The 19,599-nt window shown below is 36.4% G+C and overlaps 1 protein-coding gene across 1 annotated transcript in view; it reads right to left on the bottom strand.

Annotated features, from left to right (window-relative positions):
* LRP1B (LDL receptor related protein 1B) overlaps window positions 1-19,599 on the bottom strand; it is a gene marked incomplete at its 5' end in the record, with an annotated part of 5,941,474 nt that overhangs the window by 2,090,168 nt on the left and 3,831,707 nt on the right. The window contains one exon of the mRNA XM_044073672.1: window positions 18,289-18,472. Coding sequence (XP_043929607.1) covers window positions 18,289-18,472 — 184 coding nt within the window. The remainder of the gene's footprint in view (window positions 1-18,288; window positions 18,473-19,599) is intronic.

Here is a 19,599-nt window from a genome sequence, read left to right on the forward strand (position 1 = left end):
AATCCCTTCCTAACCATATTTAAATGCAACTTGGACCAATGGATGGATAACTGGAAATTCAACCCTGGTCTGGTGCTTATGTCTCTGATGGACAGATGCAGTCAGTAATATAAATCAAATTTGCAGGTCATACTTGCATTGCACAGCTAGCTTATAATGGCCCTTGTGGTTGTTAGCCTAGTGTACACCTGTGAATCTATGAATACTGTTACTGGAGCCTAGTTTATAATGAAAAGAAAATAGGCAATTAATTAAATCATAAAATAGTTTACCATGGCGCTGATGCTGTTTAGTTCAAAGTACTTATCAGGCATCCAGTCAAGGTGACCATACAGGAGTTTTACCAAGTTTTCCAGTTGCCCCAGAAAAGACTTTCTGGTTAAGTGACTTGCTACAAATTAGACAACATACAAACACAGGCTGAAGGAATCAAACTGTGGACTACAGGAAGCAGCCCATAGCCTGCATCATGTATGCTAACTGACAGCAACATACACTTCCATCCCATCAGCATAAACTTTCCTCCGATCAGCATTATATCATTTGCATACACAAACATACCACCACCACCAACAAGAGCTTGAATGACAGCACCATGTGCACACTTAGGAATTTTTGTTTCAATTTTAAATGATACCCTAATCTGTGCTGATAAAATATAATAATTATATCCATAGGTTCATAGGTTGGTACTAGGCCTAGGCCCTAGGGCCTATGCAAGCCTAGCCATAACAATTCCCTGGCTATTTCTTCCCACAGTATTTACTTCCCTGGACCCCTGTCTAGCAGGGTGACTGACGTGATCCCCAGGGTGAATTTCCTTAATCCCATTCTATGATCAAGGTTCCTTTTGAAGAGGGCCAAAGAGGTGTTCTGCTTGACATGTATGGGTAGTCTATTCCAGAGTCTGAGGAGTCTCTGGGTCAGGAACCTATCCCTCCAGCATGTTTTGTTCATTGTGATAACAAGGTTTAGATCCCTGGAGCGTGTGGCTCTGAGGGATTGGGATTTCTTTAAGCATGTCCAACAGCTCTGGCAATTAAGTGTCATTTTCAGCCTGCAACATTCTGTGTAAGCAAAAGATGTACTTTGTATCATAGTCCTTCTACATGGAAGCTGTTTATGGCACATGAGGCGGTCAGGGTAAGTGTAGGCAACAGATGAAACTTCTATTATGTCACACTTAATGGTCTTTGTCAGCATGTATGTTTTCCAGCAATGACTAGACTTTGAGAAAAACAAAGAAAATTTCAACGAATGACTGAGCTACTATGTTAAATTATTTTACTCATGGCTAGAAATAATTGTATGAGGCCTTTTTTTACTTTAACAAGACTAAGTATAGGGTAAACAAAATTGTTACTATTGATTAATTATTAATTAATTCATGTATTATCTATTAACTGGATTACCCAATGGGCACAAATGCACCTTTACAGTAGTGATGAAGGAGCACTGCCTGGATTAAATATTTAAAAATAATGGTTATTTAAATGCAGGACTTAGTAATCAGAATGGAAGAAGGGGGGAGCTTAAAGGCAAACATTAATTTCTGTTCTCCGGACTGCAGACTAATAGTCCCTTAGAATACCTGGGTACCCAAAGGTTACTTACTTTTATATCAGCAATAATGAGGGTTGGTGATCACTTGATGTTAGGGAAGAATTTATTTTCTTGAATTTTAAATTGTCATGGGGGAACTGGTTGTGTGAGTAGAGTGGAAGCTATTCTAATAATCAACCACTGATCAGAGGTAATGCAGGATTTAACCAGAGAAGATGCTGCCAAAGTAGGAAACTTTTGCCAAGACTGGGTAAATCATGCATGATTCATGATTGAGTATAGATTATTAGTACTGGAGTTGTTTAGAAAAACATATCTTACATCTTTGAATAACTCCATTCTGTAATGGATCTCACTGATCTTGTATTATCCATGGCAAACAGATCCTTTAATCCAGTCATATCCTTGGATATTGTTACTTGAAAGTCTTGTAAATATTCTTGTTTCTCTTGTCTCTTTTTTATTTGCATCAACTCCTTAAAAAGTACGGTTTATATATATCGATTCTTGGCTTTCTCTAACTCCTTTCCCAGCCATTTGTCAACAGCTAATAATATTTTCATCACATCAGTGTATGAACTTTTTGTTTTGTCAATTACTTTTTATTATACTAATCTCGCTGTCAAAAAGCTATGTATAAGAATGGAAGACTTGATAATGCAACATAGCTCTCCATTTATGATAGAAGATGGGTTGTCAGACCTCACTATATCAAAAAGAGAACCTACAAATTTAGTGTGAGTGAATACTGCAAACTTATAAAATATAAAAGTTATTTATGTATTCAGTATTAAAATTTGGATATAAATTTAATGTCTAAGGAGACTGGAATAGAAAATGTTATTTATTCACAGAACTCATCAAAAACTAGGTGCATTTATACAGAGTTTAAACCTACATCAGTGACATAGCCAGAGGGCTTATACCTTCTACTTTATTCTTAACATCTCTTCACTAGTCTTCAAGTCTCACAACTGTCAAAACTTGAGCAATGTTATAATAAAATAGAAAAATTTGCAGTAAACTATAACATGTTAATGATGCGCACTCAGATAATTAACCTATTTAGAACTACCACATCACCTAGCTCTTTCTCAGCAAACTACAAGACACTGCCTTTTCTATAAGCCAGAAATAGGCCTAGTCTTTAATTTATTAGAGAATGTGTGACCTGTAGATCACATTCTGATTGGAGAACAAACGTTCTCCAGCAGGTTGTTAATCTACAGGTAATGCCCACTGAAAAATGCGTGCATTGCTTCATGGCAGCATATCAAGCTGTTGTGGAGATCGGACCGAAAAAAAAATAACTGCCATTATTTGACACTTGCTAAGCACTGCTTTTGCTGTTTAGCAAATGTAAAATAAAAAAAAAAAATTAAAATGAAAAGTGAGTGTGTGTGTGTGTGTGTTTATGCCTGTGTGTATGAGAGTGTACGCGTGCATGAGAGTGAGAGATCAATTGAGCCATAATCTTACACTCACTAAGCAGCGCTTTTGCTGTTAAGCGAGTGTAAAAAATAAAGAAGTAAAAAAAAATCGCTGTGTATGTTTATGTTTCTATCTGTGTGTGTGAGTGAATGTGTGTATGAAAGCAGAAAAGACTGTGTGTGTGAGAGATTGAGAGAGTGTGAGACAAATCTTATTTGAGTGAATGCATGTATGAAAGCAGAACAGACTGTGTGTGAGAGAGAGAGAAAGTGAAGAGTGAGAGCGATCCCTGGCAACAGCAGCATCAGTTAAGAGGTTTCCATACCTCTCCCATATCGCTCAACCTCTAGGCAAAAGAAATCTGGACAGATCAACAAATAAGGAAGGACAAAGGACCAAACATAGAGAAAGATTTTAGATATTACTCTTATAAACATAGAAAGTTGCTAGAATAACAAGGTTTCAATTAGCATGTATTTTCTGAAGGATATCAAGTCTGAAACTCCAATGTCTGTCATTATTTAATGACTTCAGTCCCCAGTGATTTGCTAGAAAACTACATATTTTATGAGGATGAGGCCAAACATATGAGCCAAAAACCTGGTCATTCTGCAAAAATATGGACAGTTGATAGGTATGCTCCCTTGACTCTTAGCTTAAGTTATCTGAATAAACCTAAAATAAAAGGGGGACATATTTTACTTGAATATTAGCATTTGAGTTAGCATGCATTTTCTGAAACAGAGGTGTGAGAGTGTGTGAGATCGACTACTGGCAGTAGCACTAGTAAAGAGGATCGCATACCTCTGGACCCGTCAACTGAAGAAATCTGGTAAAAGCCTAAAATAAAGACATAACAAAGGGCCAGAAATAGAAACAGACTTTAATTATAGCTCTTATAAAGTCACAAACTTGCTTAACTAAAATGATTTGTGTTAGCATGAATTTTCTGAATCAAATAACAGTCTGAAACTCAAATGTATGCCATTATTTAGTAACTTCAGTCTCCAGTAACTGGGAATAAACCTAATGTTTTAGGAGTAAGGTACCAAAAAATAAAGTAAATATCTGGATAGTTTTAAAGTGTTACATTTTGGATGTAAAATGCTTCCTCCAAGACCATTAACATATACTGTAACAAGTTTGAAACATTAGGCGGAGGAATTATTTTTACTCCAAATAAATAAATAAATAAAATAAACAATTTTGCAGACAGCCTTTTTTCTAAGCACAATAATGCCCTTCAGGGTGTGTGTTACTGTGGAAATAACACCTTTCCAGGGGTGCAGAGGCCCTCCGCCTGTGGCATCAGGCGTCAGGACACCCCTGGGCATGCACTATTTCAACAATAATACACACCTTGTCTTGCATTTTTGCTTGCATACAAGACTACTCCCTTAGGATAATTTTACACTCCAGAAAAAACTCACTAATCACTACAACCAAATTATTTAAGGCTGCAGCTGATTCTCTATATTCAAATAGTGTACCTAAACTAAGGAACCTCGTCCCACTATGACTGAAACTCATTCAGAATATAAACTCATTTAAAACACAAACAAAACTTAGCATATCTACAGGATAATGTGCCTTCAATCTTCAGCTTGGGCATATTGTCTAACAATTTCTCTTCACTCAGAAACCTATGCCCTACAACCATTCTTCATCAATATTTTACTATCAACTCTAAGCTATATACTTAGTTTAGATGACACTGCTTGCCACCTACCTCTATACCTCTTAATATAAGCCTTGTGGTAGCCATAAATAATTGTTTCTGAACCTGCTTAAATACCTTCTTATTCCGTACAATGTTAGCATCTTCTGCCCTTCCAGGTTACTTTTCTCACTTACATTTCTTTGAATTTCAAAGCACTGATCACATGATCTATTATCTGTTTGACAAACCCACAAATACACTTATTCAAATGCTTAATGTTTAACATCTACTAAATGCATAAGCATCTTCTATACTGTAATAGTTGCCTTTATTTCATATGAACGCAACATAATTAGAGACTGTATTTTTAATTGTTAAAGTACGTTACTTAGTGTCTACTCATGCAATTACTGAATGTCTGCTTAAAATATATAACCTAGTTATATTCACTACCAGACAGGAAACTACTGTCCATAAGTACAATATACAAACCAAGTCCAAAACCTATCCTACTTTAATGCAGACACTCTAATCTCTAACCAAAAGCATGTCAATTGGAATAATATCAAACACATTGTCTTAGATTATAATATAGCTGAGTTTATTAAAATTTTCCTAAATATAATAATTGACCATGTCCCTCTAAAAAATAAGTGCGTCAAAGCCAGCCCATTCCCCTGGTTATCCAAAACATGAAAATAAAAATGCAACAAAGACAAAGCCCAGAAAGCTTGGTTCATAAACAGAACTCATAATAACTATGAGATGTATAGACAGTCTACAAACATTGACAGATATTATATACAAGCTGATAAAAAAATACTACTAGTCAACTTTCCAAACATCAGCTCATACCAACCCAAAAGCATTCTGGCCCTCTATAAATCCAGTACTAAACACAGAATGCTCTACACAACCTATACCCACCACAAGCAATGCTAATGACCCAAAAAACATCCCAGTCTATTTAACACACATTTAATAAAACCAGCCACTGCCCTTATTCAACAACTCATATTCTCCTATTCCCTTCAACCCATCTCAGTCTGTAAGCTTCCCACACACCTTCTCCTTCCAACCAGTTCCTGTTGCAATCATTGAGAAGCTTCTTTTTAAAATTAAAACCCACCTCTCTAGCACCATACAATATACCTCCTGAATACCTTAAAGTAACTGCCGAAGCAATAACCCCCAGAATCCATCTTAATAAACCAGTCTATCAGGGAATCCAGAAGGTGCTATATACCACCCCTGCACAAAGGTGGCAGCTCTACAAACATTACAAATATAGACCTATTTCCATATCACCCCCACTATCCAAAATCCTAGTAAAATGCATTCAAATTCAACTACTTAGTCACATCACACAATTTTTGTTACTATCACCTTCTCAGCATAGTTTCTGTCTTCAATATAGCACCATCACTGATCTTCTCAAATTCATTAATACTATCAATGTAACAAAAAAATAAAGGCAACCTTATATCAGCCCATTTCCTTGAACTGTCAAGAACCTATGACACAGTCTTCCTTCCCATTCTACTGCAAAAAACTCTCTCATCGAAGACTCAGCACCCATGCACTGACTTGGTTTTGTAGTTATCTGTCCTACTGATCTCAGTCAGTTAAGCATCAGAATGACTTCTATTCATTCCTACCCATAACCATAGGAGTGCCCCAAGGTTTTATACTCTTCCACTTACTCTTTAATATATTCATCAATGACCTCTCTAAAACAACCAAACATGGCTCTTTTAATACAATATGCAGCTAACCCTACTGCCATCTGCTCAGCAAAAAGGCTAGAAATTTTCCAACAAATAACCGAAGACTCGCTCACTTCAGTGGAAAACTGACTAACAAAATCTCAATTATTTCTACCCCCCCCCCGAAAATCAAAACTTATTCTTTTCATTCCTAAACAACTAAACACGTAGAAAAACAATGCTGCCATTACTTCTACAAACAATGCAAAAATCAAGTCTTATCCCACAGACTAAACTGCTTGGTCTTTGCACTGATAAAAAATTTATTTGACTACCATATACAGCACTCAGTCAAAAAAGTTCATCAAAAGTTTGACTTCTTCTACAGAGTTAAACTTTTCCTGACCAATCCTGCAATGAAATATACTAGCACTTCTCTTCTCCAGGCTAAACTCATCTACTCAGCACTAATATGAACTCATCATTCCACAGTATTTAAAGGATTAGACTGGCTTGAACTTCCCCACAATCTTATGTACTCTCAACTACTCCTAAGTCACAATCACATCTGTAAAGCCAGAAAATGCACAACCCTTGTCAACCTCATTAAACTAAACACCTTGACTAGGCCACTCTGATCTACTTATAAACTTTGTATGCAAGTCACCAAACATGTGAATTCAGCAGCTTACTCTCTTTTCTCATTCTACATTTCCAAAATCTGGAATGACACCTCACTCTCCTTCAGGCAAGAATGCTCCAGACTCTCCTTCAAAACAAAGATAAAATCCTATCTGTATAATGTTAGTGCTCCTGCCCCAGATAACATACAATGTGATAAGAGGAAACATAAAACCTAATTAATCTTAATCACCAACTCCTTTACCTTTCTTTGTCCATCTGCCAAAACAGCTCTGGGACGAAAGTAAACAATACAAACTTTTCCCTCCTTCACTCCCTTCTAACCTTACCATCTTGGCTCTTCTTCTGTCCCCATGGTATATATCATTCTCTTCCATCACACCACTAACTTTACTCTTTCCATGTTACTAAGCTGCATACAATTGTAATTAATACATTCTGTATGATTTTTCTGCAATTAAACATCTTTTTCTTTTGCTTACTATTTTTTCTCTACACAGTCACTTTCTCTTCTTATTCTCCCTGTCTCAAGTCTATATTACCCTTTATATTATCTCCTCCTTTTCTTACACTCAAATAAGTCTCTGCTCCCATTTCCTCAACTTCTATTTATAACCACCTGCATTTTCTCTGAAATGATTACTCTTGCCAACAATTTTTTTGTCTAATTAGTTTTGTGCTGTTTGGTGTATTTTCTTTTCATATCTTAGTAGGTATTGTCGGGTCTATATCACTTCGACAAAACGACAGAAGTTCAAACACCATATGTTCAAACTTCTAATCTCAAAGTGCAAAACCATCAAAGGCTTAGAACAGTGATTTTTTTCCCAGGGAAAAATATTGCTGTTCCAAGGAAGACACACAGAACACAAGCACACCAAAAAAACAGCAATCCATACACATACACTTAAAATCCTACATCTAACCCTACACTAAACTGTACATACACTACTATCTATCCACTTACCTTAACCCAAACCCCAACCCTAAGGTCCGTAACTATTGCACACTCACCTGACCCATGCCGTAACCCTAACTCATCTATCCTGTCCTAACCCTAAAGTCTGTCACTATCGCACACCCACCTCACCCGTGCCCTAACCCTAACTCACCTAACCCGCGCCCTAACCCTAACGTCCACACAATCACACACTTACCTGAACCTGAACCGTAACTTTCTACCACAGTGCTGAAAATCACGAAGCCACAGAAAAGGCCCACCTACTTCTTTCCCTGGGAAAGAATTTGGTGTTCCGCGGCTTCGCGATAATCAGTTTTTGAACTTCACAGTTCGAACATATGGTGTTCGAACTGCTGAAGTTTTGATGAACTGATAGGAACCCGGTATTGTCTCTGCAGTTCTCACTGTTATCTGTGCTAATCCAAAAAAACTTCTATGTGGAGCTTTTCTCCCCAGGCCTCCATTAAAAAATGGTAATTTTTGTGCCTAGTCAGACAACCCCAGTAAACAAAGGCAATAAATAAATAAATAAAACAATAAATAAATGCATACATACATAGATACACAAATGAAATGTTTGCAATATGTTGGAGCTTTTCTCCATGGACCTCTGCTGAAAGGGTATTTTTTAATTACTAAACCCTGTTGGAGAAACCTGGTAAACAAAGCAAAACAAAATACATATACATTTTTTATAAATTTTTGTTTTTTATAATTCATGCTGTGTATATTCAGCATACTCTGTTGCTAAAACATAAGGACAATTAATATTTGAATTTGTGGAAATATATAGGCAATTTCAAAGCAAAATGCAGATGAATTGTGTAACCATTCTTCTTTATGTAATGAGTTTAAAAATTACACATTTAAGACACTTAAAATTCTATATAAGAATGTTTAGATGTGGGGATGAGAGGGCTTTGCCTGAACCAAGCAACTGTATTGTCATATTGTAATTTAACCTGACCTGAATGATACTTTTTCATTCAAATCATTGCTATAACTGAAACCAGTTAAGTACTCACTAATGGCTAATAAGAGAGCATATAAGGGTTTACTTTCAGCATATCATTTGTATGATGACATTTAAGAATATTGCTTTATGCTATTTTATTTTTAATATATGACTTAATTTACACATGCAGTTTTTTCTTGGGTTGATTTTGTATACATTTATGAAGCTTTTAGTCTGTTTATTTTTAAGTATGACATCATTAAAAATGTGAACAATCAGAAGCAATGCAGTGATCGTAACATTATTTCCATACACTAATTTACGTGACAGCCATGTCATTTGAGATACCGTGTGAACATTGCAGTGGACATAGAACTAGCTATACTATCTGGACTCTCCAAAATAAGTGCATTCACTTTTTCATTTGTCTGTTAAATAGTTGCATTTTGTTAACTGTAGTGAGTTCTACTGTCAAAGTGCACTTTATACCAGTATTAGGGTAAACTGACTGAAGATTACTTAAGTCCTTATCATTATCCATGTGACTAAACAGTATATAACTCAAATGAGCCCGTGTCATACTTTGATCCAACTGACACCAATTACGGCATTATCTTTGGACATGCTACTAATAACAATCCAAAAATGCACTTTGCTTTATGTCTGCTTATGGTGAAATTAAAATGAATTATTTATAGTATTGGGGTCTGTCAATAACTGTGTATAAAAGCACATAGAAAGACATGATAGGCAAGGATGCCTGTACAAGAATATTGTTGCATCAAAAGTCTAAATACAGAGCACACTGAATTGGTAGTTGCGGCCATGATTTTAATATCATATTGAATTACTTGGGCTGTCTATGTAACACATGGCATGCTAATTGAAAACTAGCTCACTATAATTTAAAATAATGCTTTAATATATATCTATACACACACACACACACACACACACACACACACACACACACACACACACACACACACACACACACACACACACACACACACACACACACACACACTCACACACACACACACACACACACACACACACACACACACACACACACACACACACACACACACACACACACACACACACACACACACACACACACACACACACACACACACACACACACACACACACACACACACACACACACACACACACACACACACACACACACACACACACACACACACACACACACACACACACACACACACACACACACACACACACACACACACACACACACACACACACACACACACACACACACACACACACACACACACACACACACACACACACACACACACACACACACACACACACACACACACACACACACACACACACACACACACACACACACACACACACACACACACACACACACACATACACACACACACACACACACACACACACACACACACACACACACACACACACACACACACACACACACACACACACACACACACACACACACACACACACACACACACACACACACACACACACACACACACACACACACACACACACACACACACACACACACACACACACACACACACACACACACACACACACACACACACACACACACACACACACACACACACACACACACACACACACACACACACACACACACACACACACACACACACACACACACACACACACACACACACACACACACACACACACACACACACACACACACACACACACACACACACACACACACACACACACACACACACACACACACACACACACACACACACACACACACACACACACACACACACACACGGGTTCCTCTTAGAATGTGGAATGTTTATAACAGCAAACCTAGAAGGTCAAAAAGGCAAAACATCAAATTCTACACCCGGGTAATCCCACTACCCCAAATCCTAGTCCAAATAATACCCCTCAAGAAACAGCAAATAATGTCAATACCTACTTCATTGAAACCATCAGTAAATTATCACTTCAGTCTAACTCTAGTACCTATGCCACCACTTCCCCAGACCCTCCAACTACCCCTAATCCATCTCCTCCCTTCTCACTGAAAACTGTATCTGACATCTATATTAAATCCCTGTTTAGCAAACTAAAGCCCTGCTCTCCCTCCATGGATAATCTCCCACTACGCTTTCTCCATAAGACTGAAAAATCATTAGATCTTTCCAACGCTATTCTCATTAACTGCTTTCTCACAAAATCCAAAGTCCCCACAATCTGAAAAACATTTTCTACAATTCCTATTCACAAGGGTGGTAACTCTTCTGACTTTGCCAACTTTAGACCTATTGCTATTCTTTCAACTCTTTCCAGAATCTTAGAGAAATGTGTCCATAAGCAAATCCTACACTACCTCCTGCAAGAAAACTTAGTCACTTCCACACAAATTGGCTTTCATCCAAAACACAGCACCTCCACTGCAATTATATCCTTCATAAACTCCATATCCCAAGCTAGGGGCAATAATAAATCCATTTTCACCCTATTCCTCGACCTTTCTAAAGACTTCAACACCGTGACCTGCCCACTGCTTCTCACTAAACTCTCTGAACTTAATCTGTCTCCTTCGACCAACTCCTGGTTTGAAAGTTACCTGTCAGATTGGAAACAGACTGTTAGATGGCTATCTACTACTTCACCTGCCCTACCTATCACTATGAGGACACCCAAAGTGTCTATCCTTGGCCCTCTTCTGTTCAACATTTTTACTAACCAAATGCATACTTCCTGTCCTCAGTCATCTTTTGTTCAATACGCTGACAATTCCACTGTCATTACCATAGCTGACGCCCTCTCTGACCTAAATACTCTCACTCAAACATCCTTCCTATTAATCGAAAAATGGTTAACTCAGAATCAGGAGATTCTTAACCACAAAAAAAAAAAACAAAACTCCTCCTTTTTACCCCCACAACCCTGAACCATCTCAGTTCCTCCTTCTCTATCTGTTCCCTAAACAATACACCAATCTCAGTCAAATCTCACACCAAGCTTCTGGGGGTCATCATGGATGTTCAACTCAAATTTGATCTACATATTGCCTACAACATAAAATAAAACATCAAAAACTTTGACTCCTATATCGTTATAAAAAAAATTCTCACCACCAGTTCCAAAATCTCACTTTCCGTGCTTAGCTCCTTCCAAGTCTCTTTTATGGCTCTCAAATCCTAACAAACCTACAGTTCTAGCTCCTGTCTAAAGTAGATTGCACTTACAACAAAATTGCTAGATTTGCTGCTGGTCATACTTACAACTCCCACCACTGTCTTGTCCATAAAACCCTAAACTGGTTAGAATTTCCTCACTAACTTTTCCTCTCTCAGCTTCTAGTCATACATTTTATTCTGTACCAGGCCTCTTCTTGCCCTGACCTAGCCTCAATAGTCTCCTGCTACCCCCCACCTCACTAGATCTCTCCGAAGTTCCAAACAAAACCTCCTCTCTATCTATAAATCTAGATGCCAAATTGGACAAAATTTGTATAGCTGCTCTCCTGCCCAAGCCTGGAATAAACTTCCACTACACATCAGAAATATTACTCACCTCCAGAATTTCAACACTGCTCTCAAAAACATTCTATGAAGTACTTGGCTCTGTCACTGTACTCACTCACCATAATTGGCTCCAAATTCCCTGTTTCTTTCCCTCAACTATTTCCTCCTCTTTGTCCTTCATGTCCAGTTAGATTTTCTACCCCCCACTCCTAGTAAACCTACAATAACTATGTCTTCTACTCTCGGGCCTCTGCTCACCTTATTACTTATTCCTCCTTTCCTATTACTGCATGAATCTTTCTCTTATTTTGAGCCCTATCTTCAACTTCTGATGCTGTAAGGCACATATATTTTGCTACTGTACCACTCAATGTGCAAATGTGCAATGGTATATGCTGGTATATAACTGCTGATGTACAAATGAATGCCCGCTGGGCTTATTTTACTGTCAGACCCTGGTATCTGCTATTGTACCACTCTAACTACCTTGGTATTCATTTTTAAATAACTTTTTGATGCACATATGTTTCCTCTTAGGATTTGTTTATATTATCTGTTTGTTTTTAAATATCTTTTTGATGCACATATGTTTCCTCTTAGGATTTGTTTATATTATCTATGTGTACACTTCAGTTGTTATACTAGTTATATGATTAGTTTATACACTTTTTATTGGTGTTTGTGTACCAATCATGGATCTTTTCTCCCAGGGCCTCTGCTGAAAAAGGGCTTTGGCTCAGTCATTCTAACCCGGTCAACAAATGTCAAATAAATAAATAATAAATAAATAATCAAAATGCCAGAACACCAAAATTGAAAACTTTTGCAGAAGGACAGCCCCCTGCACCTGCCACACTACCTACTAGTTATATATTCCAACTCCAAAGCTGCATTACAGATGAGAATGACCAAAACTCCATTGATGTTATGAACATTCCACGTTCTAACAGGGACCTACACACACACACACACACACACACACACACACACATATATATATATATATATATATATATATATATATATATATATATATACACATATATGAAAAAGATATTTGATCTAAAGTCAAAATATCTAACAGGTGTTTATTGTTTCTGGCACAAAATATCTACTATCTACTATTTAGAATATCAGCACTTTTAATTTGCCCTTTTTCTGTTGTGCATCCTGGAGTTGTTTTATATAAGTTTGTATAAGTTACAGGGAGTTTTGAGGGGTGTAGGGTGGTTACCTTTTTAAATATTTTGAGTATTAGATATTTTGACATACATCTCTCTCTCTCTCTCTCTATATATATATATATATATATATATATGTATTTATATATATATATATATATATATATATATATATATATATATATGTACAGTAAAGTCTCACTTAACCGGCACCCATGGAGATTTGCAGATGCCAGTTAAGTGTATGTGCCGGCTGCTTGAGATATGCTTTATGATTTTTTATTGTCTCTTACACTGGCATACAAGCAAATCGAAAATTGCAAAGCCTCTTCTGTTCAATGTGGAACAGCCCACTGTTCTGCATTGAACAGAAGAGGCTCCACTATGCAATTTTTGATTGGCTCATATGCCTGCATATGCGCTAATTAAAAATGGCTAAGAGTAGTGTCCTTTATAGGATCTCATATGGCTGTCTTGGATGAAGGGAACTTTTATGTGCCATCTGGGTTGCCAATTTGATTATCAGTGCACTCCATAACAGGTCACCCAAATTTTCTGTTTTCTGCAGTGGATACTTTACTCAGTGGAAAAGACTTGGTGCCGTGTGAATGTGCTGCACCATAGACCTCGGTTAAAACTCTGGTTTGTGTCTCATCTATCATATACATCTCAAGTAAAAATTTGTTGAAATGTTCTCTTTACAGTTTGGCATCTTTAATATTCTGCTTCAGTAGAGTAAATCTTTGAATGTTTATCAGAATATGTTAATTAGCTGAAGAATTAGAAGGGCAATTTCTCTGCAGTAAAGGAATATGGAAACATAACGAGCAATTTAAGAGTATTTTCTTGGTGTGAAGAAAATATACTACCCCCAAACCTTTGCTCCCTGTCATGTTCTCATCTGCATTACAGATGATGAAGTGACTATTCCTTTTGTACCTTATCCTAGAACATGCACCCATGAATGACAAGCATTTACAAAATATATTATTTTTGTAAAGGAAGATTTTTATCTTCCTGACAGCATAAGCTTGAACTCTGAGCAAATATGAAAAGGATTTAAAAATGTCTCCAATACTGTCTAATCTGAATGACATGTTTAGGACTAAAAATAACTTCACTGAAACTGGAAAGTTTCTAATTTTAGCACTTATTTAGCACATTCATGGGATGATAAAACTATTTCAGGCAAGTTCCCTTCTAGTCCTGACAGCACTAATTATTTATTCAAGACACCTTTTGGGCATTATAATTAGAAAAAAGCATTAAAAGATAATAGATCAGCAGTCAGATTGTATAAACATACAAAGGAAATTTGGTATAGTATAGAACAGCTTAAGTATTTTCCAGATTCTCATGCAGTCGACAGTGTACCAAAAATGAAGAAATTTCAGATGGCACAAACGCTGAACACCTAATAAACATCCACTTCTACAAAAATACCGGAAAAATATTTCACTCAGTGCGGTGATGTTAACTGCACAAAAGCATTGTAATTCAAGCTGCTTGATGGAGTATGTTCATCTTCTACAACTAGATGTTCTGTTTGTATTTCCAGTTTTATGCTCCAGTGTAGCAAGTGCTAAGGATAAAAGGAGCTGTATTTTTAATTTAAGATTAATTTAATCAAGGCATAAACATTAGATCGAATTTCAAATCAAACACTTGCTTTCTTATAATAATTTTTAAAGTAACATGAAATAAAGTTACACTTGAAAACTGATCCTTGTTGATTTGTGATGTTTATTTGAAAAGGAGCAATGCTATTGTGTAAAAAATATTATTATACCATGACTTCAAAACGGCGCGCGACGATTGGATTGGCCTATTGTAATCGAAAAATCGAATAGTACTAAAAATGGAAAAGGTCAGGCTCTAGACTTTTTTTACACTGTCTTCATGTTTTTATAATTTAACATTGTATATTAAATGGGTTTAAATAGTAGAGATAGCGAAATAAAAATTAAAAGCGAGTTTCGCGTTTTTTCTTCAACGTTAAATGCTACACACAAAAAACATTGCTGGCAGGTCTCCATTGCTTTTTTTTTTCAGAAGATCGCTATGTTTTTTTTTTTTTTCGATGTTTAAAAATGTTTAACAAGATGTCCGCTGTTTATTTTTATAAGCAAACTGTCTGTCTATTTTAATTTAATTTTCTTATAGCATAGACTCCTGCTTGAGATCTTTGGAAAAAGCACTTTCTCGCTTGCTTTCCGCTACAGCTTTCTGATGTACTACATCAAGAATTGCCATTGCCAGAATTACTCTGCGGAAGCTGTACATCAGCATCCGGTACTATGCCGTATGCCATTATTTAAGAAAGTCTTTAGTAAATATGTTTTAATATATTTTTAGCCCATAGTAATAGTTCATTCTAATAGATATACCCTAATATGTTTTGTTTGGTGTTGGGGCTTTATACGATCGGGACCAAATGCTTTGATGGTAAAGTGCGCCACTCCATACCTGGGCCCAGCTATAATGTTCCTTTGTTTTAAGATGAACTGAAAGTAGGTGTGCCAACAGAATTTCCTTGAATGTTGAGATAAAAGCAAACTGCTTCTAGAGTAACCAATCATACGCATGTGCAACAGTGAATCCCAAGAGGTCAGATTCTTACTAACTTTGCTTTTTTATGCTTAATGTGAATTGATATTAAAAAATCATATTACTCAAGAAACAAAGACAGAAGAAGAAAAGCTCCTATTCAAATGTAATAAATGAAGACTGTGAAAACAATATTTGACATGTTTTAGAAGATAATCCTGAGTCCATATTTAGTAGACGGTCCTGCAATATTGGTTCAGAAACCAACTTGGAATATCATACAGACAAATCGTATTTAGTCCCCAATTCCTGAAGAGTTGCTCTCAGTGTGTGACCACTTACACATAGAGTAGGCTGACAGCAGGTGTTTTGGAATCTGGCTCCTATAGTGCACCTGCTTATAGATAGGCCTTCCACCAAAGTAAGTCACTTAGACTAGAGCATGTCTTTTGGAATCAGGGCAGACTTGCACTGAGAGCAACTCTTTTGAAATCTGGCCCTTAATCAATATTTAACAGCTAAGTATATGGTAGCATTTTTGAAGAAGCTATGCATTTGTAGGTTAATGGTCTGTCATGCTGTAATACACTGAAACAATGAATAATAAGGAAAACAGCTAAATACTTATATACTAAAAGTAAAATTAAGCCTTCAGCCACAATCTCTTCAAAAGATGTCAGTGAAACTAGCTGAAAGAAAGACCTCCAGCCTGAAAAATGGGCTATGAAAAATGTATGGTTCTTCAGTGAAATGTGAAAAACGAATGCCCTTCTATACTACACAGGAGATGACAGTCCAGATATTCTGATATTCAGTCAAGTAGTGGTATACTGTTAGGGAAAACATGAGCTGCGTGCCACACCCTTAAAGCAGTAATGCCCTCAATATAAAAACTAATGATGAAAATGTAAAAAGGGTGTTTTCATTATTCAGGCCATTTAAACATATTTCATTTGGTTCTGGGCCAGTGTGATAAAACTTCATTGTCTAAACTTGTGTATGCATGCACAGACCTAGTAAACCTTGCATAACTGCATAAGGTAGGATGAAAAAAAGGACACAGTAAAAGAAATTCCTATAGTTGACAAGCTCTCTCACTGTAAGATTTTTCAGAAAGTGATAAGGCCACAGTACATGGAAGTGAGATGGTCCAGAAGTCGGCAACAGCTACAGTAGAGGCACTGTGTGCCATCATTTTAAAATCACATCTGGATTAGAACCAGTAAGTGCATATTTATTCCGAATCTATTCAAGGTATTATTTCATGCTCAGTTGTAGAGCACTGTTCCATGTCTTCAGCAGGTCAGGATTAAACTCTGGAGTGGTAAAACAGAGATCTTAGCCACTGACCCTCTGTGCTGCCTGAAGCAATCCGTCATAATTGCATCACATCTTATTACTTCATGCTAGCAGCTATAGAATTGTGGATTTGTGAAAAGAGCTCTGGCATCCTACCACATTCACTGCAAGAAGACATCAGACACTATTTATTAATTTGACTTAGAAGTATCATATGACTCATTTAATTTTTTTCACAATTATTAATGTCTGATACTTGAAACTATGAATATTATGTTATCTGTGTGAAAATATTCGCCAAGCTGGAGTTCATATTTTCAGTGAGAGTTTAAATGTGAGAAAAAGAAATAATAAAGACCAGTATTAATGCATTCCATCTGATAACCCTATTAATGTTGTTTGCCAAGTGATAATTACCTAACTGTCTACTCAGCATATTAAGACGTCAGTAACTTTCATTATTCAGTTTCACTACCAGCAGTCTGTGCTCAACTGGCAGGCAGTCTGGCAATCCATAATGGTGCATTTTATCACTCATATTTAACAGGAGCCCACATACATCTAACAGCTAGAAACCATTCATTATAGAAAACCAAATGACATGATCAGCAATTAAATACCAGTACATCTACACTTTGATTAATTATACTGAATGCAAGCAAATTTTTTCAGAAGTGTAGAAAAAATGCACAGACTGTATAATTGCAAGGAATAACTACACCATCACTCTTTGACTGCCCTTTAAACTTTAACAGGATACTTTGACATAAATGAAAAAATTGCACAGTGTCATACCTGACAGAGATTTGCAGCTGTTTGGATTCTCAGCATAAATTTCATACCCGTCTGCACAAAGGCACTTGTAGGTTCCATATGTGTTGATGCATTGCTGGCTACAGGGAAAGCCAGATGAACATTCATCAATGTCTACACACGTTTTACCATCATCTTTCAGCTGAAATCCAGACCAGCATGTGCACTAGAAAACAACATTTTACAGCCAATTAGAATTACTATCAGAACCTGACTTTACGGTAGAGTTGCTACAAGCTGGCATTTAATTTGTGAGTTCAGAGAAACACATATCTGCCTTTGCTTAGGTATAGTATAATATAGTATTATAAAGAATATTGCAATGCCTTACAATAAGCTAAGTTAATGAAACATTTATTTTCCAGTGCTGTGAATGACTGTTAAGAGGTTTCATAACATGTGGCTACTATAAGTCAAACACAACTACTGTAAAGGAAGCATGTTGCTTGAACAGTGTATAAAAAGTAGAGATACTCAAAACCACATCTCTCTGAGACTTGGATTCTTTTTTTTTTTATCTTCTGACACTTCAGAATATATACCAAATTTCTCTAGCTGGCCTTTGCATATTTCAAATAAATGTTTGCTTATAAATATTCCAAGGATAATAAAAACAGTTACTTCACTTTCATTGATATAGCCTTGCCTTTTATTTTACAACTAAACATGTAGGACTATAAGATATTATTATATTTCTACATTCTGCACAACCTTAGCCACTGTTATGCTTAAGTTAAACACTGAAAAAGCCATTGTTAATATAACTGCATATTTACAATAAGACAAATGACATGAGTCAAAATAAGCAAATTATCAGTCAGAGTAGACCAGGTCAAAGAGAAAGAAAAAAACAAAAACGTCATTGTACAAATACATAACTTTGCATTTACCCAGGGTAAAGTGTACAGTGTTTTTTTTATGAAAACTACATTTCAGAAATGCTTATATAACATGAAATACAGTGATTACTTAAATGAAGGGCCAGTACTGCTAATCACAGAGAGGGATACTTTGTAAGATTCGGAAAGTAGAGATTTCCCCAAACATTTGTTTATCCCAATTAAACTATCATATTACTCTGTAAGATTTGGAAAGTAAATATTTCCCCAAACATTTGTTTATCCTAATTAAACTATCATATTATTCTGTAAGATTTGGAAAGTAGAGATTTCCTCAAACGTTTATCCCAATTAAACCATAGTCAGATAATCTGATTATAAATTACAAATTACACATGAATCTTCAGAGCTGCTTACAATCAGTAATCTCAACAAAACATATTTTTTGTAAGTT

The sequence above is a fragment of the Protopterus annectens genome, chromosome 6.part0, assembly GCF_019279795.1.
Source record: "Protopterus annectens isolate FY-2018-M chromosome 6.part0, PAN1.0, whole genome shotgun sequence".
NCBI classification, from domain to species: domain Eukaryota; kingdom Metazoa; phylum Chordata; order Ceratodontiformes; family Protopteridae; genus Protopterus; species Protopterus annectens.